This window comes from Podarcis vaucheri (assembly GCF_965113315.1).
Source record: "Podarcis vaucheri genome assembly, chromosome: 8".
Taxonomy (NCBI): Eukaryota; Metazoa; Chordata; class Lepidosauria; order Squamata; family Lacertidae; genus Podarcis; species Podarcis vaucheri.
In genome coordinates, this window is record NC_138766.1 from 48,104,274 (window position 1) to 48,124,826 (window position 20,553).

Sequence of the window (20,553 nt, forward strand, 5' to 3'; positions counted from 1 at the left end):
CATTCCAGACCCACCATCTCACAGAACCCACCAAGCCTTAAAAGTAAGAGAGCAAAGAGCTTGAAGACAGAGGGCACATAGTGGCACCCATAGAGGAGATGATGAAGAAGAAAAATGAGGAAGTGGGAGAGAAGGTGGGGGTGGAGATTCACTCGGAACAACGCCATTATCCAAGAGGCTGGGTTCTATAGCCTCTCTCTGTAAAGTTTGAAATAAAAAAGGACTGTAAAAAACTTTTCCTTGTCTTCATACTTCCCTAAGCAATCAGCTGGGAGTTGCTGACAGCACCCTGACAGGTATAGGCAATATCTCAGAGAGGTTTAAAATATGATTAAGCAAAGCAATAAAGCAAGCAACACAGAACAAGTCTATAAATTCCTATAAAATCATAACCTTCACAAGAAACTACAATGATATGCTCCAATGTGAGCTAAGTCAGATGCATCACTGCCCAGTCTAGTGCATGGAAGGCTTCCAGGTGAAGGGGCAACAATCTGGTTCCTTCCTACCTGTAACGTGGACTTTCCTAGTTGTGTTGTCCATCCATATTTGAACATCAGAGATGAGCAATGTGTGGGTGAGGTGTTTCAGCATCAGGTGGGCAACTCACAGCTCCAGTCACTTGACAAGAATGCTGGGCTTCTGGCCTGGTCCTGCTGCTCGGGACATGCTGGCCCACTAGTGGGTTTTCCAGTTCCTGAGGCTAGCATCCATTGTGATAGTTAGGGGTGGTAGGTTCTTTAGGGGAACCCCTGCTATCAGGTGCACTGGAGTTGCCCCACCACCAAAAGGGCCATTTGATATAGGCCACCAGGAGGATCTGACAATGTCTACAATTGGCTATGATGTATAGTGGGAGGGTCAGGAGTGGTGTGTGGCCCATGGTGTGATCCCTATAACTAATGCCATCAAATTCAACAGCTGAGCTAACATCATTACATTTGATATCCCTAGCAGAAGTCAGCAAATGACCACCCTGATTTTGATGGCTCCCAAGTGCTACATCCCAAGGGATGTAGTTGCTTTTTGTTGCATTGACTACGAAACCATGGCCCTTGAGGGTTGCTAGCACTATCTGCACATTGTCTTCCACTTCTGTCTGTTTTTCCTGTCCTTATCATTACCTCTTTACCCATTTTCCCTCCCCAGGCACAAACATTATATGAAGCTAATAAAGAAAGTCACTACTATTGGGATTATACAATGTTACCATATCATCACTCAGAAAAATTGCTTGTGTAATGTACAAGTGGACAGCTTACAGAAAAGTACTGTTCAGCTTCTAGTTGATCTTGCAGTTCACGCATCTGGCCTTCATTCCCTCTGTACTGCCTTTGAGAGGAGAAAAATAATAAAGAGCTTTCTACATATTAACCAAAGACCTGCTGGCAACATATTATCTGGTAATTTTTAACCCACACAACCCTCTCTATCCCATCCCCACATTACATAGTAAATCAGCAGACTTCTGCTCCCCACCACCAAATTCAAAAAATCTCTCATTTTTGACATAGCATTCAAATCCCTAATACACATTCAAATAAAATACTTCTCAACTGAAGGAGTTTATACAATAAACTATCAGTCATCAAGTGCTGGCTAAACATCCAAGTTGTGCATGAAGTATGAAATAAGCCTTTAGACAGCTTAAACTTCTGAAGGGGTTCGTCTTACTCCAAGGTTTTAATTTAAGGTTATACGTTCCCTCAAATGATTTTCAGCTGAAACTTCAAACTGGAACAAGTGCTTCGTTTTGATTAGTTCATTCGTAAGAAAACTAGAAAATAAGCAGTGCACTTCTGCTTAAAAGACAAGAAACAAACCCTGTGGCATCTACTTTTATAGCATTAACCTGAAATGTGATCATATAAACAGATCTTACTAAACAAAGATATTCATGTACTGAAATGTATGCATATTTGAATACAGAAAAGCACTCAGTAACATTTGTAACATTATGGGGTGAAGCAGCTGATTCTAAATTGAGTTTACTTACTTTGCCAGTTGAGCCAACTCAAATTCTGCTAATCTCTTCGCTTCCAACAACGTGTTGATCTCCTGTTTTAGCTGCTTCTCAGAACTTTTTAAGTTATCTGCCTCTATAGCATGAATCTTCAGGTCATTCTGTGTCATCACTCTCTTATTAATCTCATGCTCCAGCTGAAGTGTGATATTCTTAACCTAACCACACAATAAAATATTAGTAATATTTCATAAATAAGTTAATGCCAGAATTTAAACATTTTTTTCTTTATACAGCAACATTCAATGCAGTATCAAAAGCTGCTTTTGAAAGTGAGTTCAGGTTTGAAAGCAGTTTGCCATCACACACACAAGACTTGAACACTACACAAGCCTCTGCACACACACACAAACTGCCTTGAGCATGCAAAACAAGTTGTGTGGTTGCCTAAGCTGCCTTTATGTCCATGTACAACAGAATGTACATGGCAACATACAGAATTTCTTTACAAAGCAGCCCATCTTCCTCAATTCTAAATTTTGAAAAAAAAACAACCCATGATTTCCCCCACAATACAGCAAGGTCCTACTAATTTTATAATAATCATTTCTCTATGTATTTCCAATTTCATTAGCATATTTTGTAGCAAAGCTTTGTAGTGCAAAATACATGGCACGTAGAATCCAAATTGTATGAATTGAGAAAACATTTCCAATTACAACACTAAATTGGGGGGAAATGAATTCAGAAACTGGATTCGCATCCACATGCAAAAGCGGAGGTTTGAGGAGTTTTCTGCTTAAAGGGATATGAAGAAAGTTAAGTTTTCTTAAGTACCTCAAACTTATAGCAACTAACTTAGGCACTTTTTATTACCTCATCTTCTAGTCTCTCTTTCTGTTCACTAAGGTGCTCCAGCTTCTGTTGAGATTGCTTCAAGTCAAAGTCTAGCATGGAACATTGCTTTTCAATCTGGACTATTCGATTTTCTGCCTTCTCTCTTGCTGATCGCTCTTCTTTCACCTTTTTTTCAATTTCTAAAGGACCAAAGATAGTACATCTTTTAAAAAATTCCAATAAAAGAATTTTATGCAGGCTGTTCTGCATACTAAATGGGCAGAGCTTCCACATTTGCAGTGGTACCTGACCAGACACCCTAACACTGTCTACTGACATTGGCCAATCAGTTACAATAATCTGATGTGGGCGGTGGTGGGGAGGCGAGACTTAGGTAGTATAAGCAGCCATAGCAGAAACTAAAACTGTCCAGAATTATTGTATGTACTGGCAGTTTCTTACTTGACTATTAGCCCCATCACCACTTCTTTACTACCATGGGCAGTAAGACTTAGCACTCAAAACTATCTGCAAGTAGTGAGGAAAAATAAATTATTTCAACACTCACGAGGACAGTGAAGATACCTGACTGACAAGACATCTTAGTAATCTACAAAAAATTGCCAAATGTTTGAATGTGAGTGGAGGTGTGCTGAATTAGATCGGAAGTTCATCTAGCCTAGCATCCTGTTTCCCACACTAGCCAATCAGAAGCACCATGAGAGCAAGAGCCCTCTCCCCGTGTTGTTCCCTGGCAACTGGTATTTAAAGGCATGCTGCCTCCAATCCTGGACTTAGCATGCAATGACTAAATGACTAGTAGCCACTGATAGATTTATCTTCCACGAATTTGTCTATTCCCCTTAATAACATAAGAATCGCCACCAGGAGAGGTTCATCCACTCTAGCATCCTGTTCTTACAATGGCCAACCAAATATCTATGGGAACTCCATAGTGCACTCCATAGGATCTGAGTGCAACAGCACTATCCCCATTTGTGAGTCCCTTATGATCCAGCTGCATTGTTGGCTGTACCACATATTGTAATTGTGAATTATGTAATTTAACGTAGACAGTTTATGGAGAATCATTGTATGTCTCATTCATAGTGTTCTTTATCTACTCAAAGGGGCCTTAAGTAGATATTTTATTTTTATTATTTTATTAATTTATTATGTTTGTGTAATAAAATTTGTTTGTCTCTCTCTCTATATATATACACGTGTGTGTGTGTGTGTGTATAATTTGTATAATGATAAAACTAGTGATGACTGTGAGGAAAAAACAAGTAATACTTGTGTGCTAATACTGTTAGAAACACACTTTCCATTTCAGCACTGTTTTATTGAGCATTTCACTAGGACTGCTTCTACAGGCAGCATTTTGTTTAATGACTGGATAGGAAAGAGACATTTGAAGGCACACATGTCCAATTTGTGCCTTTCTCCTACTGACTTACAAGTAACATTGCAGCTGTCATTTCTTTATTATATATGTAACTGGCATGTTTATCCTGTAATTATCCAAAGGAAAAATATACAAGCAATTAACAGTACTTTAACCTTGGACATGATCTTCCCTGTGAGAAGGAAGAAAAGAGTGAAGGAGGCAGGTAAAGTCAACATCATGATTTGCTCCAGTTGGACTCTAGTTACTTATTTGTTTTAGTATTTTAAAACTGTAAACATGCCTTGGAAGACAGTATATAAATGCTATATGAACAAACAAACGCTATAAAAACTTACCGCACATTGCAACTGACTTGGCCTCTTCTATTGACTGGTGCTTGTCAGTTAAACGAGCTTTATTTATATTATGCTCATTTACTTCTTGCTCTAAACGCTGCTGTAATATTTTGAGTTTGTAGTTTAGATCAATTTCTAAATTATTCTTTTCCTGTAAGATATTTTTATAAGCTGAAGTTAGGTTAAGAACACCATACCATCCTTAATCTAAAAAAACATTCAGATTTCATAACACTCAATAGCTTTTTGTAATCCCATCTGCCTCAGCTTTCTTTCTTTTTTAAACTGAAAATATGACAATGAACTGCTACATTGCAAGCGAGCGACAAAGTGATGCACACACATACTTCTTTTAGCACATACAATCCACAAATATTTATGATTGAGGACGCTTAGAATTTCACAAATGATTAACAGCTCTGCCCTGCGCTGGTGTCTCTTTACCTGCGGTTAAGTCACAAGTTATTTGTAAATGTATTTTTGAATGCCATGCTTGAGTTTCTCTGTATTATCCTCCCCCACAATGTAGCCATGGGCTTCCCACAATCCATCTGGGGACCACAGCTCATGAAAGGATGTATTACCCTTTCCCCATGCACCGTTTCCCCACTAAACCTCCTTTGTCCCTAGAAGCTTTGGTGGGGTGATTTTTCAGGGCAATGATGGCAATGGAGCAAGGGTTAAACCACCTATATTACAAGTTCTGATAGGAACTGGGATCACTGCATCTGCATTTGGTTAAAATATATATATTGACAACCACAAGCACTGATTCAAGATGCATCCCAAGTAATTTTACTGCTAGGACTTTGCCTCTTCAATTCTGCTATGCTTGGAGACCCAAAAACTCTTGCTCTAACGCCTCTCATCTAACTCCACTTTTTGCATAAAGCTTTTGGTTTAATCCTTTAATCCTCACCCATAAATGAATCAAACATTCGCTTTTCCCTACCTCTAACTATCAAGATACAGACTTAAAGTCCTTTAGGGCAACAGTCTGTCCTTTTCCCCTATAATACTTGGTGAAAATATATATACATTGATGGTATCATAGCAATAAAAACAACAATAGATGCATTGGTATTAATGCCACATTTCTATCACCCTTAAAATCTTGATCCACAACTATATAAAAAATATTACATGAGCCAACGTATTCCCACTCACATCAATTGAATTAAACAAACTTAAATTCAAACACAGCAGCTTAATTTAGATTTTATAAAATCATCCTATCAATCACATTCGCATGCTGCTTTTTATAGATTTTTAGAAATATGCATCTGTATTCCAAGAAACAAGAAATTTATGCCTCATTGTTTTAATGATCTTACCTTTTCAGAATGATTAAGCATGTCCTGGGCCTGCTTTCTTTCTTCTTCCACTCTTTCAAGATTGTTCTTTAAACCTTTGATTTCTTCTTGTAAAGATGTAACCCGAGCTACATAAACAATTAAATAGTATAATCTGCCACAGTACTTGCACACAAAACCGAAACTATGATTTACCCACATAAAGCTCCTAACATACATCAGAGGTTGTTGGTTAATTAAAAAAAGAGACAGTGTTTCTAATGTTAGTGTTACGCTCTCAACTTGGATTAAAATTCAGTACAGTGGTATCTCAGTTTAAGAACAGTCCTGTTTACGAACTATTCGGTATACGAACTCCGCAAAACCAGGAGTAGTGTTCCGGTTAGGGAACTTTACCTCGGTCTATGAACAGAAGCCGAACAGTGGAAGGGCACTGGCGGTGGGAGGCCTCATTAGAGAAAGCGCACCTCGGTTTAAGAATGGCTTTGGTTAAAGAACAGACTTCCAGAACGGATTAAGTTTGTAAACCGAGGTACCACTGTATTGAAAGCACACTAAATTCATACATATATTTGATCAAAACAAAAATGAAGGCACTACAGTGGTGCCTTGGTTTAAGAACAGCTTAGTTTATGAACAACTTGGATTAAGAACGCTGCAAACCTGGAAGTAGGTGTTTGGGTTTGTGAACTTTGCCTTGGAATAAGAACATGTTTCGCTTCCTGTTGAGTGTCTTCCATTTGTAAATTGAGTCCCCTGCTGCTATGGGAAAGCACGCTTTGGTTTAAGAATGCTTTGGTTTAAGAATGGACTTCCGGAACAGATTAAGTTCTTAAACCAAGCTACCACTGTATTAGATTTACTTTGGCTTAAATTATTACCTTGTAGCTCTCCAATAATTTCTGATCCATGACTCCTATCCCTTCTTTCCACTTCCAATGCAGCTTGAAGTTGGTAATAGTCTTTTTCCACTTGTAATTTTGTGCTTTCCAGGATTCTGCATCTTTCTTGCAGTTCTCTGTTTAGGGCTTCAAACTGACTTACTGACTTGCTCATTTCTGTGTGACTCTTTCTCAACCTTGCTGCGGTATCTGACTCTGTCCTCAGTAAATCATTGGCCTCTTCAAGCTGTTGGGAGGGGAAGGGGGAGTTAAGAAAAGGTAGCAGTGGGTATCATACAACAAATGCATCCAGCTCTGTTGCATTTACCCTAAATTGATACATTATGGAGGGAAAGCAGATATAGGCATAGAAAATTGCTTACTTGCTTTTGCAACTGCGTTATTTTTTCATTTGTAATATGTGAATGCTGACTGATTTTTTTTAAGTCTTCCAGCTGATCTTTTAGCGTTGACACTAGATGCAAAGGGGAAATGTTAAATGTAAATAAACAAATAAACATGCATGTCTCTTGGAGGTGTTTTGTCTAATATTTCCAAACAGGGAAGAAAAAGAAAAAAAAACAAGCCACCAGTGCTCTGAGGCATATTCAAACACAAATATGCCCCAGTTATAATACTGAAAAGAATACGAAGATATTTATGCTGTTCAAAAAATATCCTACAAAAGAGACCGTCAGTCTTACCTGAAAGATGCTACCTGAAAGGAAATATAGCTTACCTTCATTTTCCACATTTCGACGTTTCTCATTCTCCTGCTCAATTTTTCTTTGATATTCATTTATTCTATGTTGCAGAAGCATATTTTCCTTTTCAACCTGAGTAACTGTTGATTCCAAATTTTTTCTCTGACTGCCCTGCAAGATATATACTGCCATTTAATTTTTAACCATTTAAATTTAGTCGAAAATTAAATTCTAACCATCCCAATGAAGCTGTCAGCGGAATTCAACGTTGTGCTAATATGATCAGCATAAGCATTTCTGCTTGCCAGACAGAACAATATCTCTCTCCCTGCCCACGGTTCTGGGAGCCGATCTAAGTGGGTGCATAGGGAGAGGAGGGGAAACCCTGTTGCACTAGGAGGACTCACTGCACTGGCTCCCACTCAGACAACTATTTAGTTGAAACTGGTCCAAATTATTTTATTTCAGAAATTCATAATCCATCTTTGAAAGAAAATATTCTCATGTTTTAGAGTAAAATAGAGCAATAAATATAATAATTGTGTTAGATTCCCATCATCCCTGACCACTGGTCCTGTTAGCTAGAGATGATGAGAGTTGTAGTCCCAAATATCTGGAGGGCCAAGTTTGGCCATGCCTGGGCTAGAGAGACGGCGTTCCAAGAGTAGAGATTAAAATAAATGAATCAAGACCTTGGCAAAAGTCTCTCTCTACAAGCAATCCATGGTGCAAGTCTTTACTTTCCTCATTCTCCCAAAAGGAAAGAAATCCTTCAGAGAGAGATTTGTTTTATTTGCAATAATAAATGATTGACGAAAGAAATCACATGTATGCAAGTAAAATTCTAACACCATTATTTTAAAAAATGGGGGGAAACTAATTCTAACCGCACACACAAAATCACTTACCTCTTCATCTAATTCCTTCATTATCTTGTCTAATTTAATGTTTGACGTTCTAGAAAAAATAAAATTACGTTAGTGACACTTTTTTGTTTTTGGACACTGCTCTACAACTGCTCTGCAAACAACCCAATTTAACTCAATTACACTGTAATAACTCACATCATCATGGCTGTGTAATCTACATCCAAGTGACCAAAAGGCTGACAGTGGTGTACAGAATAGGCTACCACCAACCTGTTAATGGGTATAGCCCAATGTCATACAGAGTGGGAAGTATTCAACTAAAGAGCACTAGGAAAACAGGACTTTTGTCCCTCTCCTTCACTGTGAGTGCTCCATGCCATCTCCAATCTGCTCCAGAGGGGGAAACAATCCATAAGGGAAAATGCCTGTGCTGACGAAACCCGCAAATTAGTGCTATGTTGAATACGCATTATGTCTAACACTGATATCCTAGTTACAGATACGTAGCCGTGTTGGTCTGCCATAGTCAAAATAAAAAAAAATCCTTCCAGTAGCACCTTAAAGACCAACTAAGTTAGTTCTTGGTATGAGCTTTCGTGTGCATGCACACTTCTTCTGTGTATCTGAAGAAGTGTGCATGCACACGAAAGCTCATACCAAGAACTAACTTAGTTGGTCTTTAAGGTGCTACTGGAAGGAATTTTTTTATTTTGACTGATATCCTAGTAACCTAAGAATTTTACTTAACTATTTCTGTGTAGAACTAGCACCTTAGATCTTAAACTAGCTCCAAATATCTGAAGCTGCCACTAAGGAATATGAAATATTTTATAGCAGCCAGAACATAATCTGAGAAGAACCAGGGTGAGCTCTAAGAGGGAAGGAAACTAAACCAAAAAGCTGGTAAATGGGAGATTCAAAGTGACTATATCCCTACCTTTCAAATTCTTCACTCCCAAGGTAACTGATGCACATTCACCCAAGAGTGCTTAGTCTTGCTCTTAGTAATGCCAGCAAGCAAAAGCATCCTTGTTGCTACCAGCAACTCTTAAAAATATCACTTTCAGAATTGGTGCCATTAATTGGCTCCTAAGACCCTGATACTCAGTTTTGGAGGTGGGCTACAAATCTCTTGGTCTACACATATAAAATGTTAATACCATCATAATTCCCCAATATCTCTGAAGTTCTGATAACAAAGAATGAAATGAGTCACCTGAATTTTTGTTCCATTTCATCTTTCAGTTCCATTTCATTATGTAGCTGTTCTTCAAGTTGATAGATAGTTTTCTGCAGAGATTCCAGCTTTAAATATAAAATACAGAATGAAAATAAAAGTCATACTTGACAGGATCTTATGGGACTATCTAAATTATAATGAATTTTACAACAGCTATCTAAAATTGCTTTGAATGGTTCTCAGTATATTATTTTTAAAAATTGGAACAGCAAGTTTCAGCTAGGAGATTACTGCTTTAACAGATTAATAAACATGGACACATTCTTATAAATGGGACCAGAAATTAAGACACATTTGTAAACCACTTTGAGGTCTTATTATAATCAAGTAGTATATAAACATTGTAAATTAAAAATCGATTTGGTGACATTTTAGCTCTGCTGTGCTGCAATAATGAGAAAGAAAAAGAACTGAAGACTCATTTTCATTCTTACATGAGTGCAAATATTGGTTACTAATCTTTACATTACTCTTCCTTCAATATCTTGAAAACAAATCTTCCAATCGGTCCCACTATCGGAATGCTCACTATATGAAATCTCAGTTATCCAAATACAAAGAATTATACCCAACCCTCACTACACAAAGGTCTGATTCACATATCGGAACAGCTGGAGCTCACCCACTTCCCTACTTGTGCTTTGCTGGTTGGCGTTGCCACTTTGGGCAGAAAGCATGGAAGGAGGGTGGGAGGGAGGAAGGGAGGGAGGGAAGGAAGAAAGGAGATTGGACAAATCAGCTTTTCCTTTGTCTGGCTTTTATTGATTGGTTGCATCAGATTCAGGCAGAAAGCATGGAAAGAGAGCCAGAAAAATGTTCCCATAGGGAATAATAGAAATCATCAGCTCTTTATGCAAATGTTTTCCTAACAAACAATTTCCTGAGAATATACTGTGTTCAGAAAGAGGGAACTGTGTATCTATGGATGTCTTGGTAATTTACATTTAATCAAATCAAGTTATCAATACAAAGGATTAATCAACAAAGTATTTAATTAGCTAATAGCACTTATTTTAGGTCTTAACGGGGGGGGGGTTAAAAAAAGAAGAAAAAAAGACATACCAAACTTTTATCTACGTTGGTGCTTGCTCTGTTGTCATTAGAGTTTGCTGTACAGCTAGATAAATACCTGTAAGCACACAATAAAAGTTATAGTAATATGAGGAGAGGAGAACAACTTTTTTTCTCCCCACTTTCTACATACTAGAAATTCTCTTATTTCTATCCTTAGTTACTCTTTTTAAAACTCACCCCACCTCCCAATATTTTAGCTTTTCGTACTCCAGCCCCCTGATCACTTTGCTTGCACATTTCTGCAACCCATATACCTGAAACTTAAATGCCCACATTATGTAGTAGGCTGGGTGTATGCAATTTTAAAGGTGTATTTTGACATTTTTGAGTCTCTGCCGTTACCGTATTTTTCGCCCTATAGGACGCACTTTTTCCCCTCCAAAAATGAAGGGGGAATGTGTGTGCATCCTGTGGGGCGAATGCAGGCTTTCGCTGAAGCCTGGAGAGCGAGAGGGGTCTATGTGCACCGACCCCTCTCGTTCTCCAGGTTCCGCGGACCTCTCCGCAAGCAGCGGGAGCGCTCCCGCTGCTTGCGGAGAGTTGCCTGCATGCCGAAGCCTGCGCACGCTGAGATCAGCGCATCCAGGCTTCGTGGACCTCTCCGCAAGCAGAGGGAGCCAGCGCTGGGCTCCCACGGCTTGCAGAGAGCTGCCTGTTTGGGGGCTGAAGTCGGGGGAAGCTCGGGCCTCCCCCGCCCCAGCCCCGCGCCTGTGGGAGAAATAATTTTTTCCCCTTTATTTCCCCCCACAAAAAACTAGGTGCACCTTATGGGACGGTGCGTCCTATAGGGCGAAAAATACGGTAACTAAAATTTGAACATGAGAGTACACAACTTCTGAAAAGACACAACATGAACACCCTATTTAGACATCTTTCCTTCAAATATCACATACTGTTTTGCTTTACAACATTTTTCTTTTGCAGAGTTTTGCAGCTGATGAAAAATCTTAACTTATAAGGAAGATTGGACAACCTCTGTCTGTGGTAGTAAAAAGCTTTACTACTCCAAACGCTGGACAGTTCCTCAAAAATCATGAAATTAGTTGTGTAACTGTGAAATACGTATCTGACTATGTATTTCTAACCTGTTGGATGTATTACTATCATATTATGAATGGTCTTGAAGAGTTAAAATTTCTCTAGATGAAATCTGATGTTTTTCACAATCCCAGTAAGAATCCATGAACTCTTTGCAAATTATATTAGCAAATAATTAAGTGGATCAACCTCTTGCATGATGTCTCCTTGTTTGCTCACTAGACATTGTTGCTATTCTCCATAGCTAGTAAGCAAACAAATTCAAAGGCACATTAATGATAGACTACATAGAATAATTTGACCATTAACAGTGGAATTCTATGAATGTCTACTCAGAAATAAATCGCACTGAGTTCAATGAGACTTTATCCCAGGTAAGCATGCACTGGAAGTAATAATTACTTAAAAGCCTGGCCTTCTGACATTGCTTGAGAAAAACACAAAAATCAGAGATATGGTATGATGTCACATCAAGAGGAACCAAAAATAGATGTACAAAATTGCTGCCCGTACCATAAGTTCAAAACTGCTATAGTAAGTGTTGCACATTTCAGGATGATATAGCAATACAGATTTTTTAAAGTGTCTTTTAAACACAGAATTAAGTTGCTTTTGTGACACTGCTCTCAAATCTTATAGGATTTGTTCTCACAACTTAAGCTCACATTTTCAGTAGCACATGTATACTTACTGATGGTTACTGTAGTAAGTAAATCCTACAAAAGGCAGCTGGTTACCAACAAATGCTTTTGGTATAGGAAATGTTTCTTCTTCTCCTTTATCTTCCTCCAAATCGTCAAAGTTACTAGTATCAATATCACTACTTAAATCAGGCACAACAGGTGCTACAGCTATCAATATAAACAAACAAACAAAAAGGATTACTAAAATCTTTATTGAAACTAATATATTAAAAATGTTACAATTGGAATGGAGAAGAGGCATGAAAGAATCACAAGGAGACATGGCAAGATTTAACTCTTTATTCTACATTGAGCAGCACATGCAATAGAAAAAAATATTATTATTAAAAAATCAAAGCTTCAAAACTTAAATATAGTTGTAATTACTAAACAGAACAGATTGCTCCTGAGGTCCCCAGACAGCTGCCAATTTAAAAACCTCATACCCATTGGTCACTCAAGAGACCTCACATTAGCAATGAAATAGGGATCTCTTGAGCAATATATTTTCACAAATACTAAAAATTGATTGCTATTTAATTTCTGCAGTTTCCTAAGTGGTGAATTCTATGCCTGGAGTAGGCTCCCAATCTATATATACATACGCAACTTTGTGCACAGTATTTTTCGCTCTATAAGACGCACCAGACCACAAGACGCACCTAGTTTTTGGAGGAGGAAAACAAGAAAAAAAATTCTGAATCTCATAAACCAGAACAGCAAGAGGGATCGCTGCGCAGTGAAAGCAGCAATCCCTCTTGCTGTTCTGGCTTCTGGGATAGCTGTGCAGCCTGCTCCATAAGATGAACACACATATTTCCCCATACTTTTTAGGAGGGAAAAAGGGAGTCTTATAGAGCAAAAATACGGTATATACAAGTCCAGACACCAAACCAATTTATACTACTGATTTTTAAAAGATGTGATATGGGCCTCAATGCAGATAGCTTTATGCGTGGTAAAAAGAGATACTTACTGTCTCTAAGGTTTTCCCAAGACCACTGGTCATTTTTGAAGAAAGGGTGTCGCTTGATTTCTTCCACACCATTTCGGCCTAATCTGACTTCCCTGTTGAAGGAATATTTTGAAACAAGTAAATATGCAAGCTCTGAAGATCAAAATACATAAAGCATGCAAACATCTGCAACAGTAGCCCAATAAGTCACTTTTTAAATGGAAAATTAGAAAGGGGTGATTAGGAGCTGAGAAGAGCTCAGAAGAAAATCATCAACTGCTTATCCACTCCGAATCTGAGGTGAGGGAGCAGTTTCACACCTCCTGTGGTTCAAACTCATGCTACCTCATAACATTGTCTTGAAACTATGGGGTAGATTGAAATAATGTGTATAAAAAATATTAACCACTCCTCCCATCCACTTTACCCCCACCCAAAGTGGGGGTTTTCCTCAACAAAACACACTGCAGCATTTCCCCCCCCCCCTTTTTTGATATATGTTCCTGGACTGCTACAGACTATGAACTGAATTGTCACTGTTTCTGTAAGCTGCTGTATAAGTGCTAGAGAAAGTTTTCACACAACAATGTATCTAGACATGTCAAAGTACACAAAATGATCAGGCGCATTCATGCCCATTCACACGCAAGTTCCTGTTGCAATGCAAGCCCAAAACATTTAACATAAGATTATTATTCAACAAATAAAAATACTAGGAAACTGATTTCAAGCTCTTGAATTGTCAGACTGACTTAAAAGCTCTCGTATACAGAGTGGTTTTACAGTAGCAACACTATATTTTATTATCAGGACAAGACCTAATAGGATTAAAAAGTTTATTAAAACGTATGTAAAATTCATAAACACTGGTTTATCACCAGGTGATGAAGTTTACTACAGAAAAACCTCTAAACCAAAAACTTTCATTTTGATGTAAAATATTACCTGTCAGTTAAGAAGCCACAAATAAGATTTTTTGCATCTTTTGAAATATCATTATCATCAGGAAAGCTAAGAGAATTCTTATGGTTCATAATTTTACTGTATGTTCCAACCAAAGAATCTGCGTAAAAAGGTGTATCCCCTAAAATTAAAAAGAACGAAAGTTAAAAAATGTCACACAATAGCTGAAGACAATAAAATTGTGTCAGAACTAGGCTAAATACTAGATGTAGAAAGCAAATGATTGCTACTTCTCATGCCATGATTTTAAGTAGTCAGGATTCACCTTATCACTTAATATAAAAATCAAATTAGAAAGCAATACTCCAGTTGTACTGAAGATCCAAGAAGCTCATGTTACAAGTATGTGGTAGAAGCATTTTCACATCACATGATTCTAAGTTTAGTGGCTAGGAGTGCCTTGTACTAGTTTTAGCTGGTAAGACAACTATGGCCATTTTTGGATTCGGATAGCCTGACCATTGTCATCTATGTGCCAAAAACCTCTACAATGTGTTCTACATACAAAACCAATCACTGTGCAGTGTTCTGAATGGCAGATGGGTGGGGTAGAAATAAATTATTATTACTATTATTATTATCATCATCATGATCATCATCATCACCATCAACATCATCAAAATCAGACATTTAGTGTAGCAGCATCTATCCTTTCCATTGGTATATGTCTTGGATTTGAATAGTTTTTATGTATGTGTTGTTTTAAAACGTTTTCTTTTATAGATAAGATAGTTTTTACATATGCAACTGTTTTGACAGGTGTAACAATTAATGTTATAATAGTGTCCGTAAAATAAAGAAAGTGACATCCAGAGACAATAAAGAGAGCACCAGGTGGGAGCCTTAAATAAAGGAGGCTGAAATCCTAAACTCTACATTGAAAAGCAACATGCAATCCCTCAGTAATAGTTGGATAAGATTAAGCCTTCCCATTATCTAGCTAGGTCTCTGCTGAACACAAGGGTCAGCCTGCTCATCTGAGATCACACCCTGCATAGCTGAAGTCTTTCTGCTCCCTGACTTGATGTTTAGCAACAGCATAAGATCTGGAAGGATGTAGCATTGAAGTATAGAAGACTACAATCTTATGACCTTTGTAAAAGGCAGCCATTGAACTCCATGGGGCCTGCTTCCATGTAAACCTTAAGCAACAGTTAAAATAAAAGGCATTTTTATTCAACAGTAAATGCAGTTAATTTCATTTGCAGAACACTGATTATTTGATGCTCACCCACAAGCATTTCATACAAAAAGACACCAACTGACCACCAGTCACATTCTCGTCCATAGTAACCATCACCACCTTGAGATTTTAACACTTCTGGGGATATATAGTCTGGTGTTCCAACAGCTGTATCACATCGTACCATGCCTTCCTATAAAGAAAAGGGAGGGGCTATTTAAAACAGGCACTCTGTAGAATTCACCTAGGATCTGAAAAGTATCTTGAAGCAAAACATTTTCCTAGATTTCCTTGGGAAAATGTGTCAAATATGTAAGCTAAACTTCATTTAAATCTTAAGAATTTTATTTATTTCATAAAATTTATTTAGTTTACAAAAATAATAAATCAATACAATTACTGGTAAAAACAATTAAAGCAACACTTTAAAACATGCCAAAAAAATTAAACGGAGCAATAAACAAAACAAAAAAAAAACCACATCAGTATTCCAAATATCTAAAATTTTGGCAAAACTGATATTCAAGTAACATTCTTCCATAAAAATATTACTTCTCAAAGCATGGAAGTTAATTCAGATTTTTTTAAAAAAAGCATACCAACCTTATTCATCTTCATACAGGTACCAAAATCTGCTAGTTTTAAATGACCAGATTTATCTAGCAGCATATTATCAGGCTTTACATCTCTGAAAAGAAAGCAAATCAATCTAGGTTTTATTTATTTTTTAAAAAAACAGCTATCCTACATACCCGTCTTGCCACGTAAGATGGTTAACAACTAACACCTAACAAACTTAGAGCCAACCTTTGGCCATTACTGTTGTCATAGTTTATCCTCTTCCTTGAGCAAATTCCTCCTCTAACTGTGATTGAAACACACAAACAAATGAAACTGCTTTACACAACTGGGAGTGGCTCTCCTGGGTCTCAGGCAGAGGTCTTTCCAATCACCAGCTGCCTGACCCCTTTAAAAGTCCACTGGCAGCATAATTCACCATTAGCATATCACCATTAAAAATGAGACAGAGGACAGAAATTTTCTTTAGGAAGAGGCTACGGTATTTCTTAAACTTGACTTTCGTTCAATGTGATGAAGCTGCCTCTGTATCTCTTAACACAAAGCACATTGCAGAACTACACATTTTAATTTCCCCACTACACTCACTCACTCTCTCTCTCTCCCTCCCTCCCTCCCTCCCTCAGCATATGGTAGAGCCTCACCTTACCTTATTTACAGTAGTGACAACATAATCAGAAGCCTACTTGTATAATCCAATTCCAAGATCCACTGGCGGGGGGGGGGGAGGAGAGTTTGGATTTGGCAGAATTTGGAATTTCTAATCTATACTGGCATAAATCTCTCCCTCCCTGGTTTCCACCACAAACTTCTGCAGCCAACCAGCAAAAGACAAACAAAGGAAAAAGCTTCTGCCTGTCCAATCTTCCCTGCTTCTTGATTTGTTCAATTTCTCTCCCTGCCTCCGTTACTCTTTCCTTTCATGGTTTCTGCCCAAAATGGCTGCGATTGACCAGCCCAAACATGTAAGGAAGTGGGCAAATTCTGGCTATTTAGAATAAATATTCAAAAAATATTTTAAACATGCAACTGATTATACTGTAATGCACTCCAGATAGAATACTGAGGTATTGAGATATTAAGAAAAATAGCATATACACCTGTGAATAAAGCCCATTGAGTGAATCGCATCTAATGCAAGAACAACTTCTGCAGTATAAAATCTTGCCCATTTCTCAGGAACATCATAGTTGCTCATTAAATTCACTAGGTCCCCACCAGGCATGTATTCCATCACCATGTAAAGGTAGCGGTCATCTTGGAATGCATAAAATAACTATAAAAGGAAATAAAACTAAGATTACTGTGCGTTCAGTTCATCATTATTGCCTTCCTCTCACTCAATTAGAATTATTTGTTAACATTTAAAGTATTAGCAATTCATTGCTGTTCATTATGTGTATCAACCAAAAGGAAGAACCAGTTTACCATCTAAATACAATGCCTTATTTATCAGAAAATACACTTGCAGCAAGCTGCAATTAAACCAGGAAGGATTTACTTAACCATAGTGTCCTTGTTTCATCTGGACAAGGAAATGATGATTACCAGCCTCAGAATAAACAGGACAGGACACTAATCCATTTTCAAACTGGATTTCAAACTACATTTCTTGGTTCAGTAAGCCAAGCAATGGTCTACAGAACCAGGCCATTCATAGTCAGATGTTGTTATTTTTAGTAACAGTATTCAAAACATAAAGGTATGATTAGCATTCAAGAAAAAACTACAGATAAGAAAATCTTCTTTATAAAGATTACTTAATTGGTATATTCGGGAAAACTAGTCATTAGTCATCACTTTCTTGCATTAAAGTTAATAGTGATTTCAATTATTTCATTGTGTCAATTATACACACAATTGTTTGAGTTTAAAATGCTCAGATGTCCAAAGCAACAAAACTTGCTAAACCAATGACACATGGTGTTTAGACAAATATGAGCTTCAGCAAAACAAGTGAAAAAATCAGCCACAAATAAAATATTCACATGTGCAAGAGTGGGCTAACCAGGACACTGCTGTACTTGCCTATGTACATTCAATCAAATATTTGCTGCTGCCAGCTCAACGCTACTAGCTAATTGTTCAGAGGAAGGTATGTTCAATCCATCTGAACAAGTGATGTCCAAGACAAAGTAATGCATATTCTAACTGGGGCAAGTGTCCCTCCATATTCAGACACAGGAATTGTGTGCACAGCCTCTAATTGACTACTTGTGCACATAGTTCCTAATAAAGTTGGAAGCCTACTGTGTGAAAGAACGTTGTCCCTACCTGTAGATCTGTGTAGAGCTAGTAAAACTGTTTAATTGGGCTTCAGTCCCCACCTCAAAACTGAAGCCCAAGCCAACAGGTTCACTCCCACCACTCCAGATTTGCATTTCCTTGATCTGAGTAGGGATAGACTTCCAACAGTAAACAAAGATGCTAGGTGAGTAAATACATTACTATTGAATTGATAGAAAAGGGTTTGTATCTTCCCTGTTCACAGGCAAGTGGAACAGACTTCACTACCTCTCCTCTGCAATCCTCTACACACCCTCAAAATCTGCTGTAAAGAATTGGGAAGTCTCTGGAGCAGATTTTGGGGGGACACGGGAAGCTGCAGTGCAAGGAGATGAGAAGGAAGCATTATGAGCATAAGTCCACTCTTTGGATGCTGCCCAAGATACTTAAAAATTATTCATCCAGGTTTTCTATTTTTAGTAATCATCACATTTATGTGACCTGCAAAACTTGGAACAGCAAATGCAAACATACTTAAGATTTAAAGTTGCTAAAATCTGTAAATTAGCGCTTTTATTGAAAAATGAACTTTCCCTTACTCAGCAAAACTAACAGTATAAACACATCAAAAATTAGTCAGTATACCTGCACAACCCAAGGGCTATTCGCAAATGCCATGATATCTCTTTCTTCCCAAAAGAATGCAGAATCTGATCTTTTTATCATTTCAAACTTGCTCAAAAGCTTCATGGCATAAACCTTTCGTGATGACTTGTGTCTTACCTTTAAAAACAAATTTTAAGATGGAGAAAATGTTACCGTAAATTAAAATTTAAGGCAAAGCCTAGTCTACATGAATATGATACACATGCCTTGCATCAATCAATACACAATACCCAAGTGTTGCATGACAGGTCCTTCTGCATTTCACATAAAGACAGACAGCATCCCTGATCTTCTCAAACTCTTCAGAGCATAGTCAATGCATTTGTAAACCTGAAAAACCTTAGCATTGTGACCCTGGAAAAAGCAGCAAGGTCATGGCATAGCTTGACATATCGCTATGGCAAATGCTGAATGATTTTATGATTGAAAGGTACTGTAATGTGCTTGGTCTGGTGCACCTGGTTGAAGACAACCCAGTAGGTGTCACTAACCCAGCACTAGCAGGCACCATTGCACCCCCAAAAGCCTGATACTCCCAGGGCAAGCAATTAGTGATTAATAGGTGTCTTTAAAATCAGGGCCATTTTTTACTGTTTTGGTCCTGTTACGCTTGTTCATCAAAACAGCTTTGTGATTCCTTACGAGTAACTCTTTTAAAAAATGCATGAAGTGTCATGGGGGCAGGTGGGGAATCACCACAAATATACAGTGCACATATAAGCGTTGGTTTTTTGTTCAATTGCAGCTTCCTCTTTTATAAATGCTAGCCTTATTCATACACAAAAAGTAAACCTACCAACTGAACTTCCCCAAATGCACCTCTGCCAATCACTTTCACCACTTCATAATCTTCAGCCTTCATACGCAGATCTCTGATTTTGTTTATTGTGTCTTTATCTGTGATGAAAATATAAATTAAAAAAACTACACCACGGGACATAAGCACACACACAATCTTAAAAATAAACTTTCATATAAGAAAAACGTACTGGGTAAACATTGTTTAAAGACTAGAGTTTGCTCTTTTTAAGATCTTTTTTCTTTACTGCAAGTATCTCCTTTCGAAGTTACTTTCATTCCTATGGCAACATATAAGTGCCAAACGCACAATAAAACAACCCACTGTAGGAACAGGTCAGGAGATAAGTTCAATTTTAATTCAACTTATATGCAAATATATGAAACTAGTAATTAGACCAGACAAATCTGCATTCATCACAACATATCAGCTATTCAGGTTACAAATTAGATACTAAAATAAGATTCCAGTGTTTGGCCTTTTTATTATTTTTTCATGTTAAAAAACAACTTTACCATGAAAATATAAGCAGGAAGTCTGCATTTTTAAAAATCATCATCCAATAAACTGCAATAATTTAAATTCCCAGTGGTCAAATAGTCTAACTCCAAATTTGGTAACATGCTATTTTAATCTACATGGGTCAACACTGGCATGAGATTATATAAAAAGTATTTCAGTTCTGTGGTTGCAGAACACAGCAACTGAAACAAACTTTTCTAATGAAAGATTCAAAGGGACAATATTTACATACTAGAATACTGACCAATTACAACCCTTATTAAGATATACATATAGAGTGTGCTCCCCAAACCACAGATTGTAAATTTTCAG

General features: G+C 37.6%; 1 protein-coding gene across 2 annotated transcripts in view; it reads right to left on the bottom strand.

Annotated features, from left to right (window-relative positions):
• Nucleotides 1-20,553, bottom strand: part of ROCK1 (Rho associated coiled-coil containing protein kinase 1) — a 56,525-nt gene that overhangs the window by 21,674 nt on the left and 14,298 nt on the right. For both annotated transcript variants that reach the window (XM_082236075.1, XM_082236074.1), the window contains exons 3-21: nt 19,717-19,817; nt 18,900-19,037; nt 17,129-17,304; nt 16,053-16,137; nt 15,498-15,642; nt 14,249-14,387; nt 13,325-13,416; nt 12,357-12,516; nt 10,616-10,682; nt 9,530-9,618; nt 8,353-8,401; nt 7,480-7,615; nt 7,124-7,215; nt 6,741-6,987; nt 5,881-5,987; nt 4,547-4,697; nt 2,840-3,000; nt 1,997-2,181; nt 1,263-1,332 (exon numbers count right to left, since the gene is read on the bottom strand). In XM_082236075.1, coding sequence (XP_082092201.1) covers nt 1,263-1,332; nt 1,997-2,181; nt 2,840-3,000; nt 4,547-4,697; nt 5,881-5,987; nt 6,741-6,987; nt 7,124-7,215; nt 7,480-7,615; nt 8,353-8,401; nt 9,530-9,618; nt 10,616-10,682; nt 12,357-12,516; nt 13,325-13,416; nt 14,249-14,387; nt 15,498-15,642; nt 16,053-16,137; nt 17,129-17,304; nt 18,900-19,037; nt 19,717-19,817 — 2,390 coding nt within the window. The remainder of the gene's footprint in view (nt 1-1,262; nt 1,333-1,996; nt 2,182-2,839; nt 3,001-4,546; nt 4,698-5,880; nt 5,988-6,740; nt 6,988-7,123; nt 7,216-7,479; nt 7,616-8,352; nt 8,402-9,529; nt 9,619-10,615; nt 10,683-12,356; nt 12,517-13,324; nt 13,417-14,248; nt 14,388-15,497; nt 15,643-16,052; nt 16,138-17,128; nt 17,305-18,899; nt 19,038-19,716; nt 19,818-20,553) is intronic.